Here is a 21,520-nt window from a genome sequence, read left to right on the forward strand (position 1 = left end):
CTGTCGAGGCTCGGACGAAGGACCTCTGGGGCACTGGTTTGTCACAGATGCTCGACCAGATTGGGATCTGGGGAATTTGAAAGCTAGGCCGATACCTTGAGCACTTTGTCACGTTCCTTGGACCCTTCCTGAGCAGTTTCTGTGGTGTGGCATAGTGCATTGCCTCGCTGGGGGGCTACTGTCATCGGTGGTACTGTTGCAATCAGTGGGGGTACTTGGTCTATGACAATGTTGAGGTGGGTGGAGTGTGTAAAGGAGCACCCACATGAACGCAAGGACCAAAGGTTTCCCGGCACAACATTGCATTGTAATGAAATGATCGACGTCATTCACTTCACCTGTCAGTGCACTGGGAACAATAAACAGTTGGATGTTCTATCATGGTCTGTCTCTGCATCCAGGAACTTTTTGTTTATGACTGTTTTGCATAATTTTCAGTTGCTTATCAGATTATCTGTCTTGAGTTTTCACTGCAGTGTTTCTGAATTTTTCATTATTTCATTCATTATTAATTCATGTTTGTGTCTGGGTTTATTTTGTGGTCACTGTCCGTCACTCTCCAGGATACCATGGTCGTACTTGTAATGCCTCCGCACTGCCGATAGTTGTAGCCAGAAACATTGTTCTTTCTGGTAGTCCATCCCATTCTCATGAACACAATATCCTAAGAACGCTTTGAGGGAACTTGGTCACTGTGAACTTTTACTTGTTAAATTCCAATGAACGTGCTCTCTCAAGAATACCTTCAGGAAATGTCTTCAAATTTGACACAAACGTCCATTTAGACTGAAAAATAAACTGATTAGAATTTTGTTTTCAAAGGTCAAAGGTCGCTGTGACCTCACAATACATGTTTTGGCCATAACTCAAGAATTCATGTGCTTATTGTGAACAAACTTGACACAAATGTCTAACAGGATAAAATAATGAAGGTCAAAGGTCAGCTTGACTGTGACATCATCATGTCTTAACGTCATATCTCAGGAACAGAAGGGGAGACATTTGGTCAGATACTGAATTGGTGACTCTAATCTTGAAACTGTGCTGATTGTATAGATCTTCTGTGTGTGAAGCGTCCATGTTTTCACTGACATGGATGGAGACTGTCAGAGACACTGGACTGGTGGGCGGAGTCATACAACCACAGGGTGGTCACTCTAGTTCAGTTTAGTGTGTGCACAATCTGATTGAACCTGTGTGTGTGTATCTCAGGTGCATGCGGTGGAATCCTGATGACAGGCGACACTCCTGGTTTCCTCTTCTCTCCTGGCTGGCCTGAAAGCTACCCTCCTAACCAGGAGTGTACCTGGTTGATTCGTTCCCCAGACTCAACTGTAGAGTTGAACCTCTTGTCTCTGGACATAGAGGAGTTCTCCAACTGCTACTTTGACAGCCTTGTCATCAGAGACGGTAAGCCATGTGTTACGGCACCCCACAGGATGAGACAGTGATGAAAAGCCTTTGGATTTTACATTTTTAAGTATTTAGTTAACTGTCTTTGTTAGAAAGGCTAAGTTAAATGAACTCAAGCCCCGTCTCCACCAAACCCTTTCAGTCCAGCACCTTTGGAACCAGCAGTAACCCTTCAGACATGGTACCTAGACCCTCGGTGTGTTCAGACAGTCCTCTTAAATGTGGGCGGGGTTGTTGTCACTCACTGCTCCGTCCAGCACTCGCTGTATTTCCTCATCAGCGGTGACACAGATGGAAGTCTGCACCTGGTTTATCGTCCACAGAACGAGGCTGCACGCCCACATTTTCAGAACAAAATAGAACAGGCTGCAGTGAGAGTCTCTCTCCATGGGATATTTAAAAATAGCAGCTTTGTGCATTTAGTCCTTCTCAGGCAAGCTCAGGGGTTTAGTGTTGCTGTAGCCCACAGGAAGTGAGGATTAGAATATATGACCTTCACACAATCCGCTCCAAATTAATCTATATTTTTAAAGTCATTACTAAAAGTGTGTGTCATATAAAAACTAAAGTGATGGTCAAAGTTGTCACAGTGAAATTTAATATCTTTCTTTTGTTTCACTCCTACAGGTTATCATGTGACTTTTGCTTTTACTCTGTAACAGATGTTTGAAATGTAAATTTAATACTGCTCAAAATTAGTTTAGTAAAAGTAAAATTACTTCATCTGAAAATAAAAAAGTACAAGTACACAAAAGTTGTTGTCCTGCCCCCGGTTAAAGAAAGTTTGTGGCACTCAGATGCACCAGAGGTACAGACGAAGGTAAACAATAGCATCCCAGAAGAGGAGAAACACCTGAAATCCCAGAGCCTTTGATGATTGCTCCCATTACCATGACAGACAAGAACAAACCTGAATGAATGTCAAATTCAGTGACAGCAGCACACTGCTGAGTGAGGCCTGTTTGTTCTCTGTATGTCCTGTGATTACCTTCTGTGTGTGTGTGTGTGTGTGTGTGTGTGTGTGTGTGTGTGTGTGTGTGTGTGTTCTCAGGTGCGAGCAGCCTCTCCCCCATGTTGGCCACTGTGTGTGGTCGAGATCCTCCAGCTTCTCTCCACTCAACAGGCGACTCCATGTTCATCCACTTCTCGTCAGACAGCAGCATTAGTGGCCGAGGCTTCAACGCCTCCTACTCCAGAGGTATTACAGCAGCTGCAAATGAAACGTCTCAGTATTCTAATCATAAAACTCCAGAGCTGCCAGGAAGTGTCAGTCAGATCAGGAGCAGCATTCTTTTGGTTGGAGGTCTGTCCAACTGTGTGGACTGACAAACTAATCTACAAATCAGGAGGAATTTACTGGTCCTGGCCAAAAAATAGTGCGACACATAACCCCCTCTTAAGAGCTACCTTTACACTGAATATTTTGTCCAAGATAAAACACATTCATCAGTCAGCTGTAGAGGTGCCTGGAGGTCGATTTAAGTACCTTTGGAAAAAATCTTTCCAAGACAAGGGTCACAATTATCTTTCAAGCTATGTGTAGCATAAGTGAGACTCCAGGGCTTCATCCCGATATCCTTCCTCGACTCCTCGACTCCTTGACTCCTTGACTCCTCTATCCTTGATTACTTGACCAGGAAATTGATTGAGGACGTCTTGATTTGTTAAATGCGCTGGGAGGAGTTGAGGAGAGAGGAGGCTTTCAGAAGGGAGGGAAGAGAGGATACATGAGTGCAGCCTTAGCAGAGGTGTTTTACCCCCTGATTGGATATCAGTTATTGATTGGACAGCTGATCGGACTGATCTGATACATCAGTTTCATACAGAGTGAAGACGGATAAGAGATTGAACTCAGTGTGTCACTGACAAGTTTGATATTTGATTTGTTTTCTGATTCATCGAGTTCAAAATCAGTCTGTCTGTCATTTCCATTCAGTCACACTCAGGCTGATCATTCCTGAGCAAAATTTTAATTTTCCCTGAAACATTTGACCTAAAAAATTATTTCCAGTGTTCAAAGACACATGATCATATTCCTGGGTTATTAAATGATGAACTCACAATCAGAATATCAATAAATACAGATGTAAATAATGAATGAATCATATAAAGACACTGTGTGACTCTGAGCAGGACACAGGACAGATTATAAATACAGAACACAGGTTGCTGATCATGTGCAGCTGATTGTTAGAGAGAGAGAAAACACTGCTGCTCTGTTAGTGAGAACTGGATCATTATGTGTATGTAACATTCTGTGTGTGCAGACACAGACAGCTGTTGATAAAGCCTCCTGACAGCTGATCCAGCTGTGATCAGCTGCCGCCGTCATCACAAACGGATGTCGCTTCACGTGACTCTTCAGAGGAAGAGACGTCTCATTTGTCTTGAGACATATTTCCTCGTTTCTTCTCCCCTCGTGATTTGGAGATATTGAAGATATCAGCAGTGCTCAGATGTGTGAAGGCTGTGCCCCCCAGTGGTTGAACAGTGCAAAAGGAACGGTGTAAGCTGGGACTCCTGGAGCCATATTCACAAACACTCTGGGAATACTAAGTCAGCCTGAACATTTAAGAGTGATTTAAGAAAACCCTCAGAGCAACTCTGAACAATAAGGGACAGAGACTGACCTTAGTGAGGAGGTGTGGTTGGTATGACTCAATCTTTTAACAGATGTGATTGGTTGTCCTTTTGAGAGCCTGCGAGCTGAGGACACCCGGTGTGGAAATGAAATGATGTGCGTCACAATGTGAGACTGTGAAAGTGCTGTCATTGTTTGCTGACAGACCCCAGTCATCACTGCTGCACAGTTGCCAGATATCTTAATGTTGTGATGACGTTCATTTCTGGAGTTATGTTATTATGTGTTGGGTGGGAGATTGGATCAGTCCTGCATGAGACTGACGACAAACATTATCCCTGCAACATCTTATTGGTACAGTTTCATTAGCTCGCTGTCATCCAGTGTTTGGAGAATATTCTCCGACCTCTTTGTCTTTCTGCCATTTTCTGCTTAAGCCTCTTAAAAGTCCTCCTCCCTGCTCCGAACACTTTCTCACCCACCTGTCAGTATGGACCAACATCTCTGAGGAATGTTTCCAGCACCTTGTTGAACCTGTGACACCAAGAATTAAAAAGGAGGGCCAAGCTTTTACCAGCAAGGTGTACCTAATAAAGTGGCTGCTGAGTGTATAGTAAATGGAGAGTGATAAAAACATAACTCTCATTTAACTGGAGAGAGTTGTTGGTCATCCAGTAGACATTCAGCGCTGGACCTTTGTGCCCATGTCTTATCCCTGTCACGCTCTCCTGCTGCTAACACCACGCAACGATGCTAATCACGTTAACATGATAATAATCCTAGTACTTGTCTTTTAAGGTTGTGGTGGCCTGCTGCATGTGGACAGGGGCGTGCTGAACAGTCCCCACTACCCCCAGAACTACCTGCCTGGTCTGGACTGTAGCTGGCATGTCATGGTGACGCCTGGCTTTAAGGTTTCTGTCAGCTTCCAGAGCCCCTTCCAGATTCAGGGCTATGGATCTGGATGCAGCACAGGAGACTACCTGGAGGTAAACAACACAGGGATGGCAAAGTCAGGGTCTGATTGATTCTTCTGTTACACAAGATATTTGCAAGTATTGATTATAGTAATAAAACATTTGTCCAACCAAAAATAACCCTTCCATTTCTATTGTTTCTGTTGTAAAATACTCAGGTTCAGCAACTTTATTCCTTCGTTTTTTTATGTATTTTTCTTGTCTGAGGTTTTGGATCCACTCTTCTCTTACTCGCAGTAATTATTTCCGCGCTGCTTTCTCCACAGCTCAGGAACGGTCCTGATGGTTCATCTCCATTACTGGGGGGACGTCTCTGTGGTTCAAGTCCGCCCTCCCTCCTCCAGACCACTGACAACCACCTCTTTATACACTTTTCATCTGATGCCAGCAATGAGGCGGCTGGCTTCAAGCTGACCTTTGAGGCCCACAGTCAGGGTATGACCACCACTCTTATTTCTGTTTTCTCTGGGTCGTTCCAAAACCGGATCCTACCCACTCCCGCTCCGTCTCAGAGTGTCACTCCATTTGTTTCACCTTAACGGCTGAATGACGCTCCCTACACAAGGTGTAGGGTGTCAGCGACACACTTCCCTCTGCAGTTGTCATTATGTTTGGAATTCATGGAGAAAAGTCTGATTACAACTTCAGTTGTGAATATTATCCTGATGTTATTAAAGTAAATAGCCTAAATGAATCGATAAATAAGTAAAAAAGATAAATACGCAAATAGATAAATAATACATAAAAGGGAATAAAACTTATCCTTGAGATTCACTGGTGACATTTCTTATCTTTTACTTTTGTTAACATCTTGTTTTTCGCTCTGATGTTTAGAAGCTGCTCCTTTTTGCAGCAGTCACACTTTACTGTAAAATAAACCCGACTACGGTTTTATAGAGACGAAAGAGGTGTAGATTAGATCTAGAGATAATGTGGCATTTAAGATGTTAACGTCTCTATGACAATATTAAATGCTGAACGGTTTATATTCCTCTGGGTAGTCATGTGGAACTTTATTTGTACGGAGCGTCTTCCATGACGAACACAGTTCAGTCAGGAACACTTTAGTCAAAGAAAACTTTATTTCCATTTGCAGTATTAGATTGGGCGGCATGGCTCTGTTCTGGGGCCTCTCTGCGTTTCCACACGCCTATGTGGAAGGCCTAGGGCAGAGAGAGCACACCTCCCTGCCCCTCCACGTGCATCTATGGAAAGCCTGAGGCAGGGAGAGCAGCAGCACAGACCCCACGGGAACAGAACAGAGCAGCATCAATGACAAACAGAAATGACATTGATAAGTCAGACACAGCATGAAAAGGAGGAGCTGGGGTGGAGGCAGGTTGCAAAGCAGCTTGCAGAGGAAGCAGCAACAGTAGGCAGGCCAGAGCAGTTTAAATAGGGCGCCATGGTTGCAGAGATAGGAATCATCTGATCGATCAGCTGACTCCCTTCCATCAATCAGCTGGAGATCAGCCGATGTGGCTGGGATGTGAGCTGAGCTTGACATCGTGTCCTGTCTGAACTAACGCTGTGCTCAATTTGTAGATTAGATTTGAAATTCCAGAGGGGAGGTTTTCACCATGAGCCCCTTCGGGTTTCTCTACTCTCCTGCACAATCCCTGCCATGTATATTTTTATATACTTGTTGTTATCACATCTTGTGTGCAAACAAAGTTTAATTCAATATTTGCTATGACACATCTGAGGAGAAGGACTGAAATGAGTAATGCAGGTCTGTTCCAAAGTGATTCAACATAATGTTATTGTCTCTCTGTTTGTGCAGCGTGTGGAGGCTTCATTGAGCTGAATGATAATGATCCTCCAGGATATGTCACTTCTCCTAACTACCCTCAGAACTACCCCCAGAACACTGACTGTATCTGGGTCATAACTGTGCCCAATGGAGAAGCTGTCCAAATTGACTTTGAGGATGAATTCTACATTGAGCCCACAGCCAGGTACAGCTGCTGCTCTCTCCTCAGGCTTGTTTGGTTATTTTACACCGTTCAGATTTAGTGTATGGTTAGTGCGCCTTGTTTTTACCGCACAGTATTTGGAACCAAACTGTCCTTTTCATTCACTTTGCTTTTCTTTTCTAAAGTTTCATGATTTTCCCTGATTTATTGATAGATGCAGTGAGATTCATTTGTACTCCTCATCCCCTAAAAGAAACTGATCATCAGTTTGATTTAAGCACAACCTGTGTTCCTACAAATAAACTGATGTCTTGACAGTTCAGTGGCTCGTGAGGTTGTGAGAGTTTGGAGACGTAAAATAGACCAGACATTTTTTGGAGGAACCTTCTTACTAAACCTGAACTTTCATATTCTGTCATCTTCTAGCAATGCTTTAGGAATCGTGACCTTCACAAAAATGTTTTCCTTTATGTCTCAGCTGTGTGTATGACTACTTGGAGCTGCGTGATGGCTCGACTTCCAACAGTGATTTAATCTCCCGCCTCTGTGGAAACACCCGACCGTCTACCCAACATTCAACTGGCTCCTCCATGCTGCTCAGGTTTCGCACTGACACCAGTGTCACGCACAAAGGCTTCAAGGCTAAGTACTCCATAGGTAGGCAAACCAAAGGTCAAGACCACTGTGGCCTTAAAACCGTCTCGTTCTCATGAATGCAATATTTCATAACACCTTATGGGAATATCTTCAAATTTGACACAGACAGCACTTGGACCCAAATATGACCTGATAAGAATTTTGTTTTCAAAGGTCAAAACAAAATATGTTTTGGAGCAAAACTGAAGAATTCATTCACTAATTCTGACAAAACTTGACACAAATGTCTAACAGGATAAAATAATGAAGGTCAAAAGGTCAAAGGTCAGCTTGACTGTGACATCATCATGTTTTAACGTCATATCTCAGGAACAGAAGGGGAGACATTTGGTCAGATACTGAATTGGTGACTCTAATCTTGAAACTGTGCTGATTGTATAGATCTTCTGTGTGTGAAGCATCCATGTTTTCACTGACATGGATGGAGACTGTCAGAGACACTGGACTGGTGGGCGGAGTCATACAACCACAGGGTGGACTGGTGGCCGGAGTCATACAACCTTGGGGCATAATTCTACTTTTGGATATAGATTCAGTCCTAGTTATGACATAGTTGACTAATGCCCTCTATACACTGTGCGATTTTAACAATCTTATAAGACCACTGCATGACACACTGTGAGACGTGGATCTAATAAACTCTGGTACGATGTCAAGTTTGATGTGTGCAGATTGTTTACTACTGAATCGCAGGTTATGACATACGTCAATATGCAAAGTCATCAGCGTACGTCATCCATCTGCGCCACCATAGGTAGCTTGCTCACCTGGAAGTTGCAGTTTCCTTCCATGCAGCGTCTTTTTTCTGGCGGTCATGATAGCAGCTGGAGGAAACATCAAATCAACAAGGCTTCTGCTGCCACAGCTCCACCAAACTTTCCTCTTTCTGGGAGTTCCACACACTTCTTTTTGTTTGTTTTACCTCCATGGCAAGTGATCAGTGACCATTTCGTCATTTCATGCTGCATTTCTATTGGTTGATTAGTAGACGTAGGTTGTAGCAGCTGTCACACTGTGAGATAGTCATCCTAAATTTCTGACACCGTCAGAATTTTATCTCAGGTTATCTTTGGTTGTGAGACGTTGACAACGGCCGTCCTTGAACCTGTCTCACAGTGCGACGTAAGACCACCGTTTTAGAGCCACGACCAAAGATATCGCCACGTTTCTCCCACGATGGTCATCTTTCGTCTGGGACTGCCCAAAATCGCACAGTGTATAGCGGCCATAACAGTGACCTGTAGACGTACACTAACACAAACACTTTAAGCCAGTCGATGTGAAGTTCTGCTTTGATGTGTTTGAAAATATGTAACTTGAAGCCCTAACCCTGACACGAGCAGTGGCTGAAGTCATATTCCGGGGAGTTGATACGCAGATGCTAGCTACTGCTAGCATAGCTAGCTAATTGAAATGTTGACTACTCCCACTCCTGTGAAGTTTTCTGGCTCCGCAGGTGGATGATATTGGCAGAAATAGTTTATGATGTTTGACGATGTCTTCATTAGTTTACAATCACCAGAAAAGAAGAATCATTGTGTTTTCATTACCTTAGAATGAGCCGTTTATATCTACGTATGGAGCGAGTCCTTATCCTCGGTGTTCGGCATGTTGTAACTATAGAAGCCCAGGATGGACAAACGAAACACTGGACCTAGATAGAGCTATATGTGTTCTTGTGTCTGCCACCATATGTCTCCTACACACTTAGCAGGCAGGAGAAGTTTTAGTTTTGCCTCTAAATCCTTCATGACAGACCTTAAAAATGAAGTTTAGAATTCATATCAGCATTTGAAAAGGAAAAAGAGCCCAACACTAACGGCCCTGCTCTTACTTTATATTTCATTTCCTCACAGCAACATGTGGAGGTACCTACATAGGTCAGAGGGGCTCAGTCCAAAGCCCTGGCTTCCCGGGATCCAACTATCCTGACAGATCCAGTTGTGAGTGGTACCTGGAGGGGCCCACAGGGCACTACCTCACCCTCAGCTACACCAGCTTCAGCCTGCAGACCACTTCAGGATGCTCCGCTGACTATGTAGAGATCAGAGAGTACAACGCCTCAGGTAAGACACCCAGAGGCTCTTTTCAGCATCGTTTTGTGTCTTCAGAGCCACCACCAGATTCTACAATAAACGCAGGCCTGGGTGTTTTAAGTCACTTCACAGTGATGCATCTGCAAAAGTTGAAAATGTTTCACTCATCCCATCTGTGTGCTGCTAGCTCGCTTATCTCAGTGTTATTGGTGCATTGGCTGTTTGTGGTGAGTAAACGTGATGTAAAAAACACTCCAAATGAAGTGAGTCATTGAAGATCACTCCCCACTCAGAATGAACACATCTACCCGTGTGTCTTAAGTGGCATCACATCATCACCAGTGATACTGTACATTTATTTTTCCAGCAAAAGTTTATATGTCTGGAGGGAGGAAAGGACAGCAGAGTTAGCCACTTGATGACGCTAACATGATGAGGTAACACACATTATCAGATGCATTTCCTGTGTTGTACTGTGGTTGTAGGGCGCCTCCTGGGCCGGCACTGCGGCAGTAACCTTCCAGCTTCTGTGGACACGTCTGACAGTTTTGCCTACGTCAGGTTTGTCAGTGACGCCAGCGGTAATGCAGCTGGCTTCAGTCTCTCGTTTGAAGCCAGCGTTGAAGGTACGGTCATTTTCAAGATACTGGACAAGAATTGCTGCACAAACTGTGTAACATTGACATGAAGCATGTTCTTTATTTTCTGAGCCCACTAGATGGCACTTTTTGTTCAACAAAAGCTTGAAGGCACACTGAATTGCCATTCTTTGAGCCTCTCTCTTTAAACCATGAGCGCCATCTAGTGGGCTCAGAAGTAGTTGGAACCACCAGCTTTACGCTGTTAAAGCCCCCTCTAGTGACCAGTGTGGGATCACCAGAATTTACTTACCTGGTCAATTTAATGTGGGTTACAATGACATATGTCACATGCGGTTGTGGCTCAGAAGTTAGAGCAGGTTGTCCACTAATTGGAGCCTCAATAGCGCACCCTGTGGCCATTAGTGAAACCCCACCTTACTACTTCTTAACTGCCACATCTCTTTAATGTGACAGTCCATGGTGACAAAACTCAGCGAAGTTGTACAGAAGGGAAAGCTGAACAAGTCCAAAGCATTTCATACAATTAATTAAAGTTAGATTTTTGCATCTCTTGGCACATATTTATCATACTCTTAATCAAACTTTTAAATATTGTCTTCAGATGACCTCGAATAAAATCATGAGTTTGAAGGTGTGGCCTTCAAATTAATGACCGTAACTCGCTAAAATGAATTGGAATCAAATTTGGAACTGTTGTACGCAGAGCCACCTTGCACAAATACATGAAATATGATAGAATCCTACCCACAGGGGGCGCTACAGTACCATTAAAACATGGTATTTTCACAATTTTGTTCTGTTTAATAACTAAAATGAAACTTGGGACAGGTCGATCGATCGATAGAAGTCAAAAGTCTTCAGGGAGTCAGATTTAAGTGCCTCATATTCGCTGTCATATACATAAATGTTGAATGTGTTAAATTTGAGATGAATGAATGCATGTGTTCACTCACAGCATGTTATATCTCATCTCTTTTTACTTTTCCTCCCACGGCAGTCTGTGGAGGAGAGCTGGATGCTCCCTCAGGAACTATCTCCTCCCCCAATTACCCCAACCTGTACCCACACAGCCGGGTGTGTCGCTGGGAGCTGGTGGTGTCACCAGGCCGCCGGGTCACACTCACCATCAATGACCTGCGGCTGGAAGATTCTGGGACTTCCTGTGCATATGACTACGTTGAGGTGAGTCCTTTTCATCGCTCCACTATTTACAGTTTAGCATGTCAACCACAATGTAGTTGCTGAAACCATTATTCAGTTTGCATTTATATATTTTTTCAAGCTTATCATACTACTATGAAGAAAAGTTTTCGTCAATGACCTTTTTACTATGCTGAGACGATGACGAGCTAAAAATAGATCTTGATAATAAAAACTAAGACAAAATCTATGTTTCATTTCTGTTGAAATGTTAGTGGTGGATTATCGAACGCTGAAAGCCAAGAACGCCCGTGCTTGTAATGATCTTCAGATGCCTGATGAGCCACAGGCTGTAAACTCCAGTAAATAGTCTGCACCAGGATGTTTGGGTTGGTGCCAGTTGTGAGCTGTAATTCAGCAGTAAATAATCAGCAGTGTGTGTCTGACTGTGGATGGTGGAGCTGCTGAATGGATTTGTGGAGTTTGTTAGTTGCAGCGGTGGCTGTTAGCAGCTAGCTCCGCTCGCAGCCTTCACAGCTTCACCCCGCAGGACTCCACTCAGTCCAGACTGGAGAAGGTTTGTGGGTTGATGGTGTTTGACAGGCAGGTAGGAGGCTCAGTTATCTGTGAGTGTAGCTGTGCTGTAAGTAACTAACAATGCCTTGAGGCAGGAATATATATTCTATATATATCATATCATTGACCACAGAAACATGATGTTTGAAAGAGTTCAGATGTGTGTTCATATTTCAAGCTTTTATTTGAGGTAACTAAATGATACGATGTCTAATCTGCATCATCAGTGACCTGCTGATGCTTTATGAGGAGTTATCAGTTAAAGCCGTCGTTTGATATCCCATAGTGTCGTACTTTATCATGACTGTTTGTCCTCACTCATAATGCATCTTATGGTTCTGTTCGATCCCCCTCATGGACGCCCATACTCAGAACACTTTGGCCTTTGCACACTTTTTCTGTCTAAAATTATCGCACGTCTAAAAATAAATACGACCTCACGTTGTGTCACATTTGCACACTGAGTCTGAAACTTTAATCCGTCATTACAATTTTCGGCACAGCTTCGATTTTTGGTGTTTTTCGCACCCGTCAGATCCTTCACAGGACAAAAATCAGTGAAGACAATGTGGTGGTGGCAGAGGAGGAAATGTGTCTTTTTTATTTTGTGATTTTTCACAACGTCTACATCAATAAAAGGTATCGCTGTGCAGGGTTTCTGTGCACAATGATTTGTTTCGGACTCAGTGTGCCAAGGCCTTAACTCCCCAGGAGGACCTACTCCTGAGAATGTTGCTACAGGCTCAGTGTCCCCTGTGTCTCCATGGTAACCTCTGTGTCTTACAGATACTGAACGGGTTGGCGGTTGATGCCCCTCGCCTGCAGAAATTCTGTGGTACAGTACCAGCAGGTACACAGGTGCGCTCCTCCGGCAACACCATGACGGTTGTGTTCCGCACCGATGCGTCTGTGTCCAACGGAGGCTTCACGGCTTCTTACTCATCCGAGGAGCCTGCAGGTCTGTTACTCCGAACTACAGAACTACATATTTATAATCATTAAAACACATGACAGTGCTGCATGTCCATCCATGTCCATCCATGTCCATCCATGTCCATCCATGTCATCCATGTCCATCCATGTCCATCCATGTCATTCATGTCATCCATGTCCATCCATGTCCATCCATGTCCATCCATGTCATTCATGTCCATCCATGTCCATCCATGTCCATCCATGTCCATCCATGTCATCCATGTCCATCCATGTCCATCCATGTCATTCATGTCATCCATGTCCATCCATGTCCATCCGTGTCATCCGTGTCCTCCATGTCATCCATGTCCATCCATGTCATCCATGTCATTCATGTCATCCATGTCCATCCATGTCCATCCATGTTCAACCGTGTTCATCCATGTCATCCATGTCCATCCATGTCCATCCATGTTCATCCATGTCCATCCATGTCCATCCATGTTCATCCATGTCCATCCATGTCCATCCATGTCATCCATGTCATCCATGTCCATCCATGTCCATCCATGTCCATCCATGTTCATCCATGTCCACCCATGTCATCCATGTCCATCCATGTTCATCCATGTCCATCCATGTCCATCCATGTCCATCCATGTCATCCATGTTCATCCATGTTCATCCATGTCATCCATGTCCATCCATTTTCAACCATGTCCATCCATGTCCATCCATGTCCATCCATGTCCATCCATGTCATCCATGTTCATCCATGTCATCCATGTCCATCCATGTCATCCATGTCATCCATGTCCTCCATGTCCATCCATGTTCATCCATGTTCATCCATGTCATCCATGTCCATCCATGTCCATCCATGTCATCCATGTCCATCCATGTCCATCCATGTCCATCCATGTCATCCATGTCCATCCATGTTCATCCATGTCATCCATGTCCATCCATGTCCATCCATGTTCATCCATGTCATCCATGTTCAACCATGTCATCCATGTCCATCCATGTCCATCCATGTCCATCCATGTCATCCATGTCCATCCATGTCCATCCATGTCATTCATGTCATCCATGTCCATCCATGTCCATCCGTGTCATCCGTGTCATCCATGTCCATCCATGTCATCCATGTTCAACCATGTCATCCATGTCCATCCATGTCCATCCATGTCCATCCATGTCATCCATGTCCATCCATGTCCATCCNAGCATCTATCAAGCATCTAGAATGCTTGGAGAGGGTTCTTCAGCCGATGTGGACCACTCTGAAAGGCAACCCCAAATTACTCCCATTATATAGACTCGCTGTTTCTGTGAAATGTGAGACAAAGTCAGACAAACAACCAAGGGTGACCCTAGTTGGATTTCACCCACTTTATCCCTGAGCCATAAATATCTTTTCTTTGACCCTGACCATATATGTTTCTGACTCTGGGCCCCTTACTGGTCATCTGTTCCAAAGCTTCAGAGCAAATGATAATACACTACATATTTCCCCCCTTCGAGACTACACAGAGTCTCGAAAACAAAAGAGTAATACATACATTTTGCAGTTGTGAAAAAATAACAATTCCTCCAATGATGCTTCCTATAGCATTAACCTTAGCAATATAGCAACGAGAGCGAAAACCTGTCAGGCAGCTATCCTTCTGAAATACCCTTCAATCAGTCTAGACAGGAAAAATTCTCTCACGGCCCCTCTGCCTTAGGCGACCACATATAGTACTCCAGACCAATTTAAAAAAAAGGAATAATTCTGATATTTTATATAGAGATATGACTTGAACAAATACTTGTGGAAACCTCAGTAAATAAAATCAAAACAATGTCCAAATTCAGGCTGGTCGACCCATCGCACCTTCCAATGGACCTTTCCCTGCCTAGCACCTATATCCCTAAGCACTCACGAAAAAAACAAAACATCTGAGGTCCCAATGTATTTTGTCATTAGCATAAATCATCATTCTTCAAGCAAAGAAAAACCATAAACATGTATCACACTGCAGCTCCTCAGCAGCGTCGACTCTCAATGTAGCGTCGATGGTGTTTTAAATCTTGACATTTTTATCGTGATGTCCTTGTTCAGGGCTCTCCAGTCCATTTTATTGTCCATTTTTGAGTGTCTGAATCCCTTCAGAACGTCGGGGTTCCTGAACAACCAACCACCCTCACAGTGGTCTTCCCCCAATATCATCCTAGGTGGAAAAAAAAGAAAACACCAACCAGTATCTTTTGGAAAAACAGCAGATGCAAATTAATTAAAACATCAAATGCAAAACTTCATCTTATAAGTAGATGTGAAATTCACAATATCATACTTTCACATTATTCCTAATTATAAGTCACATTTTCCATTTCCCCCCTTTAATCATACCTCTCTACAGTATGAAACTACTGAATAACACAATAAGAGGTATTAAGAGCATAATTTTATTAGATGTTTAAAATGGATATTTCTCAGCCAGGTCACCAGTCACTTCTGCTTCGTCAACGTCTGTGTCAGTCTTCTGTAATAATAGCATCTATGTTTCCGTAACCAACTCATACGGTGTCATATGCAAATCACACAGCTCACTTGAGCGACACACCATAAGCGCCAATGGAAGAGCCGCTATTCAATTTAACCCACTAGGTCAAAACAATAATTCAATATAATTTGCGCACATTATCTGCCAACACTTAGGACTTTTTCATTTACAACACATTTCTCCTTTAAACTTTCAGCTATTAACAAATACCCAATTATAATTATAATACATTATTAATTTAGAAAGTATAACTTCTTTTATTCTAATACCATTTTAAATCTTTCAGTAATATATTATTATCCTCAAACTGTATTTCTTAATACTGTTTTTACTTTAATTTAATTCAAATAACCTAAAAACTGTCAAACTATCAAATCACAATGATCTAACTTTATTTATTTATTTATTTATTTATTTTTTCCCCTGACAACCTTACAAGGAGAAAAGGAAAGGGAGCACTCTCTACACATTCCCCTTTTAGGAAGATCAATCCTATTTGCATTCTATATGGGGTGTCCCCCCTTGCTCCACCTCTTAGATTTATCAAGAACGTCCACTATTTTAATTCTAGAGTGAACATCTAGCCCAATTTTCTAAAGATCAAATATGCTCCATATAGCAACATATGAAATCATAAACAAGGAACACACACACACACCCTCCGGAGCACACACTCTCACACAGACTCACTAAAAATATCCTCACTGATCTTTTCACCTCTCTTCACAGACATAAATGTCCTTCTTGGGGCTCATAAGTTTCTTACCAAATTCAAAACGTCCCCTCGAAAGAGGCTCATAACTTTTATCAAAGTCCCCATCAAAGGCTCATAAGTATTTATCAATATCAATACTTATTTCTTTTCCTTATCTCTTTTACCTTATTCCTATATCTGTCATCTGTTCCAAACCGTCAGAGCAAATGATAATACACTACAAGGTGTTTCTAATGTTTGCTCTACCTCCATTTGTGGTGTTTAGATCTTGCGAGTATGTCCGTGCCTCTCACTGTGCTCCCACGTTTTCTTGATGCCTTTTGTTAGAGTGCGGTGGAGTCCTGAACAACCCAGCAGGCGGGAACTTCACTTCCCCTGGGTACCTGGTGTCCAACTACAGTAACAACCTCAACTGTGAATGGTTGATTCAGAACCCACAGCACATCAATTCCTCTATTGTGGTGCTGATAGAAGACCTGCACCTGGAGAACCACCAGACCTGTGAGTCAGACTACCTCCAGCTCCGCTTAGGTGAGTGCCACACGGAGAGCCCTGGCTCTACGCACTGAGGGAAGTTACACTGCACATACATTTCAGATCTGGGGTGTCAGAGTCATTGAGTAGTAAAGTAGTCTGTTGTACTGTAGTGTGAGCCATAGTGTTCACAGCGTCTGGAAGTTTATTCATCACCATCATCCATACATTTTTAACTGCTTATCCGAATCCTCTGAGCAAAGTATTCCAGGCGTCCCCCTCCCCAGTGGTGCTTTCCAGCTCCTCCTGGGTGATCCCAAAGCGTTCCCAGGCCAGATGAGATATATATTCCTTCCAGCGTGTTCTTAAAATTGTGCATTGAGAAGCATTCCTGAACTGTTGGACTGTTTGTCCTCACAGCTTTTTACAAAGTGACGATCCTTACCTGTGAACACCGAAGCCTTTGGAGGATGCTCCTTTATACCCAGTCATGAAACTTTAATCTGTGACCAATAAACCAGACTTCTTTCTAATTTGCCCATGGGTATAGTTATGACTGTGAATGTGGTTTTCCGTTCTGTCATAGACTGACAACATGTCCAGGGAGTGCCCTCCACACATGCCCTCTCTCTTCTGCACATATTACTGTGGGTATGCTGGGACAGGCTCCAGCCCATCTCACCTCTGAACAGGAAAGCAGATCTAGGAAAGAGATGGATGGATTATATCTGCCTTTGCGTTTCGCTTTTGTTAAACTCTCTACCCCCTCACTCAGGTGACTCAGATGGAGAGCTGTTGGCCAAGTTTTGTGGACAGACCACCCCCAACATTCCCATTGTGGTCTTTACCCCAGAGCTCTGGGTCCACTTCAAGACTGACGCCTCCCAGGGAGACCTGGGCTTCAAGGCTAAGTACTCGTTCTCTGGTAAGCGAGACATAAGGTTCACAGTATGACATTGCCATTTGTCTAATCTAGCAGTTAATGTTACCATCACATGCCTTATATAGATCATTGCTTGTTTTGCAGAGTGTGGAGGCTGGCAGACAGGTGAAGGAGGGGCACTCTCCAGTCCTAACTACCCCAACATTTACCCCAGCCCCAGTCGCTGTGCTTGGCTGCTGGAGGCCCCTGTGGGCCACACTATCACGGTGAGTCTGCACCACAACCTGGTGCATGGTTTTACAGCGATATACTGTATGCTGTGCGTTAACCATCATTTCTCATGTTTGCTTTGACTGTTACTTCTGAATTCATCAGCTTCTATAGTTGCTTTTACCCTGAGGGACCTATCGCCACTACACAACAGCAGAAGGGCTCAGCTATGCACACTCAGTACCTTTACATTAGAGAAAATGGATTTGTTGTCACAGTGGGACTAACACACCCAGATCATGTGACTCCTGCATGTATACAGTCAATCAGACCCAAACTGGCCGAGGCGCTCTGAGCATGCTCCACAGTTTCCGCCCCGGCATGTAACGACTCCAGTGGAACATGTAAAAGTCAGTGTGCTGCTGCTGATTGTAGCTGCTGTAGTTTAAAGAGCAGGTCAAACAAACTTCTTACTTCAACCCCGAAGACCTGTTCATGTCACGTGTCACGCAAAAAGTCAATCGAGTCAATTACAATGTTGTTTGCTTTTATGTGTAGCATACTACCCCAGTGATATATGTCACATGACGCTACATCACATTGGTAATAAAGATACTTTTTTAAACCAAACCACATGCTTTTGGTGCCTAAAACAAAGGAAGTACTTTTTTTTTTTTTTACCTACGTGCTAAGTTTATTTTGAAAAGAGACTGTGTGCATTTAACAAGTGGAAACTGTACATTAACTGTAAAAAATGGAAGTTTATTTTGAAAAGACAATGCAAATAACAAGCTTAAATTCACACGCCATTGCTAAGCGTCCGAAACTGATGCTGGAGAGGTACCTAGAGCGTGACAGTTTGACGTGTAGGGCCACTGACCAAGCATCTGTATTTGACGAGCTGGGAGTGAGAATGTGTCGCTGAGGTTGTTAAACTCCAGGACCTGCTGTGAAAAATCCTTATCTCCATGTCCCTGTCTTACTGCAGCTAACGTTTAGCTACTTCAACCTGGAGCCCCACTCTCAGTGCGGCTGGGACTCTGTCACCATCTTCAACGGAGGATCGCCTGGCTCCCCTGTTATAGGCCAGTACTGTGGGACCACCTCCCCAGGAACCATCCAGTCTGGATCCAACAAGCTTGCTGTCGTCTTCCTCGCTGACCACAGTGTTTCCAGAGGAGGCTTTGTGGCCTCCTGGTCTGCTGATTCCTCAGGTGGGTGTGGTACTGTACTGAACTGATGAGCTGTGTTTTTATCAACAAATAAATGATGTTCATTATACGCTGCAGTGTGTGTGCATGTTTGAGGAGGGCGGTGGGTGTGTGTGTGTGTGACGTCAGAGTGAAAAAATTGAATTTCCCCTCTGGGATAATTAAGTATCTCTATCTAAAAAATTTAAAAAAATGAAATTAATCCCAAGGAATGAGACCACCAATCCTGTGAAAGAAGGTTGATTCAGTCCATTTGTATCAGGGTATCATATTATCTGTGTGATCATTCACACAGTGCAGTCACATTGTTTTTGTCTGGACAGGTTGTGGAGGGGTGATCCATGCTGATACCGGAACGATCAAGTCTCCGAACTATCCCCAGAACTTTCCAGCCAACGTGGAGTGTTCCTGGCAGATCATCGCCCATGAGGGGAACCACCTGGAGATGAGCTTCATCGGAGATTTCCAGATTCCAGACAGCACTGGGACCTGCCAGAACAGCTATGTTAAGGTACCAGCTCTGAGCTAACATGTTCAAATGATGCTGATCGGCTGTTGAAACAGGTGACGTGCTTTAAAACCAGCTGCCGGCCATTTGACCAGCTGCAGGTGACACCATCAGCCGGCTTGAGTCGAGCTCAGACCGGCCAGTTCACACCGCTGACACTTTTCTCTGTGACGTTTTAAAAGGTTTCGTCTCGTCGTGAATCTTTGGTCTGAACTGGGCTTCAGCTAATGTTGGCTTACAGTAATACTGTGCTAACTTGCCCGGTTGGACCTTGTTTCAATATTGTTTCCGTGTTCAGAGTTCTCAGTACAGCATTGCTTTGGTAAGAGCAGCACACCGTTATCATAACTGATTAATTAAACAGTTATCATAACACCGATCTTTTCAAGAAGGTGGTTGAAGGAATGAAACAGGGAGGCTGTGTTCACACGGTCCAACAAATCTGCCACTGGTAGGAAACTGAAAAAGTCCCATTTGACGCAAAAACACAGGATATTATTTTTCCTTTGAATATTGGACTAACTGGAGTATTTTGTGCATGTACATGTAGCCCATGGTTCCATTTGACAACACTTCCTGAATCAGTGTGCATTTTCCTGCAGGTGTGGTCAGGTCAGACCCAAAACGCTGAGGCCCTGCTCTCAACAGGCTGTGGCTCTGTGGCCCCGGGCCCCATCATTGCTCCATATAACATCATAACAAGCAGATTCCAGAGCACTGGACCCCCCGGCAAAGGCTTCTCAGCCTCCTTCAGCACCAGTAAGAACCAGGCAGCCACGACTCCTTCACAGTGTTAATAAGACCATACTGACCTTTGTGAATGTGAAACAGAGGGGCCCTGAGTGGCAGTGCAGTGTCAGAGTGGGGTATGTGGTGGTCTGTCCCAACAAAGTGCAAAGAAAGTTTTCTGTCTTCTTCTTATCAGGGTGCGGCGCAAACTTCACGGCTTCCAGCGGTCGGGTGGTTTCTCCAAATTATCCAGTCGACTATCCCGACTACTCCGACTGCAACTACATCATAAACGCCGGAGAACAGACTATAGTCGTCGTCACCTTTCAGGTCTTCCAAATAGAAGGTAAATATCAGCAACATACGGACGAACGGTCACCAGCAGATGTCTTGTCTCCCTTTTGGAGATAAATGTTTTGTACTCTTTGTTGTTTGATGACAACAGTCAGTCATTTGTTTCTTATGTTGCCCGTCTGTTGTCTAGCACACTCCACCTGTCTGTATGATGGGCTCAAGATCTACAGCCTGACTACTGGTGGCCCTGCCATTGCCACTCTGTGTGGGAGCAGCATTCCGGGGCCCTTCTCCACCTTTGGCCCCATGAAACTCCACTTCTACTCTGACTCTGTGATCACTGATGCTGGCTTCATGGCACAGTACAGAACCTATCGTAAGTCAGGAAGAGGATAAACAAATGCTTTATTCTAAGAAGCAAATTAAAGGAGCAGTGTGTAAAATCTGAGAGTGAGGACTGCAGATTGCAACCAGCTGGAACTTCTGTCAAGTAGAATTCCATCAGTATTGATTGTTCGGGTGGTTTTCACCTCGAGCTGAATTATCCCAGCGGTCTCTTCCTCCCCAAAACAAACAGAACAGCTGATTAAAACCAGTTAAAAACACTGCAGATGGTTTCTCTTTCACTGTTTGGCACCTCACAGATGGGCCGCGGGCCCTGCACCTGCTAATGTGTGCTCACTTTTTTATGCCTCCACACCGGCGATAGCCAGAGGCGTTATGTTTTTGGGGTGAACGTCCCTTCCATTCTTGTGAATGCAATGTTTCAAGAACGTCTTGAATGAATTTCTTCAAATCTGGCACAAACGGCCCCTTGAACTTAATGATGAACTGACTAGATTTTGGTGGTCAAAGTTCAAGGTCACTGTGGCCTTGCATCCGTCTCATTCTTGCAAACCCAATATCTTACTAATGCTTTAAAGGAATTTCTTCAACTTTGGCACGAACGTCTCCTTGGACTTATCAATGAACTGATATTGGTGGTCAAAGGTCAAGGTCACTGTGACCTCACAAAACATGTTTTCTCAGGAATTCTTAAGCAAAATATAACAAAACTTCACATCAGTGTCTAACAAGATAAAATAATGGAGTGATAACATTCTATATCCAAAGGTCAAAGGTCAGCTTGACTGT

The 21,520-nt window shown here is 43.8% G+C and overlaps 1 protein-coding gene across 1 annotated transcript in view; it reads left to right on the forward strand.

Annotated features, from left to right (window-relative positions):
* The window catches only part of cubn (cubilin (intrinsic factor-cobalamin receptor)), an 86,313-nt gene that overhangs the window by 51,908 nt on the left and 12,885 nt on the right, over positions 1–21,520 (forward strand). The window contains exons 39-56 of the mRNA XM_050056397.1: positions 1,213–1,410; positions 2,465–2,611; positions 4,793–4,983; positions 5,238–5,406; positions 6,755–6,929; positions 7,366–7,544; positions 9,401–9,610; positions 10,066–10,206; positions 11,180–11,364; positions 12,685–12,856; positions 16,405–16,608; positions 17,327–17,476; positions 17,579–17,700; positions 18,633–18,858; positions 19,179–19,366; positions 19,966–20,122; positions 20,289–20,438; positions 20,577–20,762. Of these exons, the coding sequence (XP_049912354.1) occupies positions 1,213–1,410; positions 2,465–2,611; positions 4,793–4,983; positions 5,238–5,406; positions 6,755–6,929; positions 7,366–7,544; positions 9,401–9,610; positions 10,066–10,206; positions 11,180–11,364; positions 12,685–12,856; positions 16,405–16,608; positions 17,327–17,476; positions 17,579–17,700; positions 18,633–18,858; positions 19,179–19,366; positions 19,966–20,122; positions 20,289–20,438; positions 20,577–20,762 (3,150 nt within the window). The remainder of the gene's footprint in view (positions 1–1,212; positions 1,411–2,464; positions 2,612–4,792; positions 4,984–5,237; positions 5,407–6,754; positions 6,930–7,365; positions 7,545–9,400; positions 9,611–10,065; positions 10,207–11,179; positions 11,365–12,684; positions 12,857–16,404; positions 16,609–17,326; positions 17,477–17,578; positions 17,701–18,632; positions 18,859–19,178; positions 19,367–19,965; positions 20,123–20,288; positions 20,439–20,576; positions 20,763–21,520) is intronic.

Source organism: Epinephelus moara, chromosome 11 (genome assembly GCF_006386435.1).
Source record: "Epinephelus moara isolate mb chromosome 11, YSFRI_EMoa_1.0, whole genome shotgun sequence".
Taxonomy (NCBI): Eukaryota; Metazoa; Chordata; class Actinopteri; order Perciformes; family Serranidae; genus Epinephelus; species Epinephelus moara.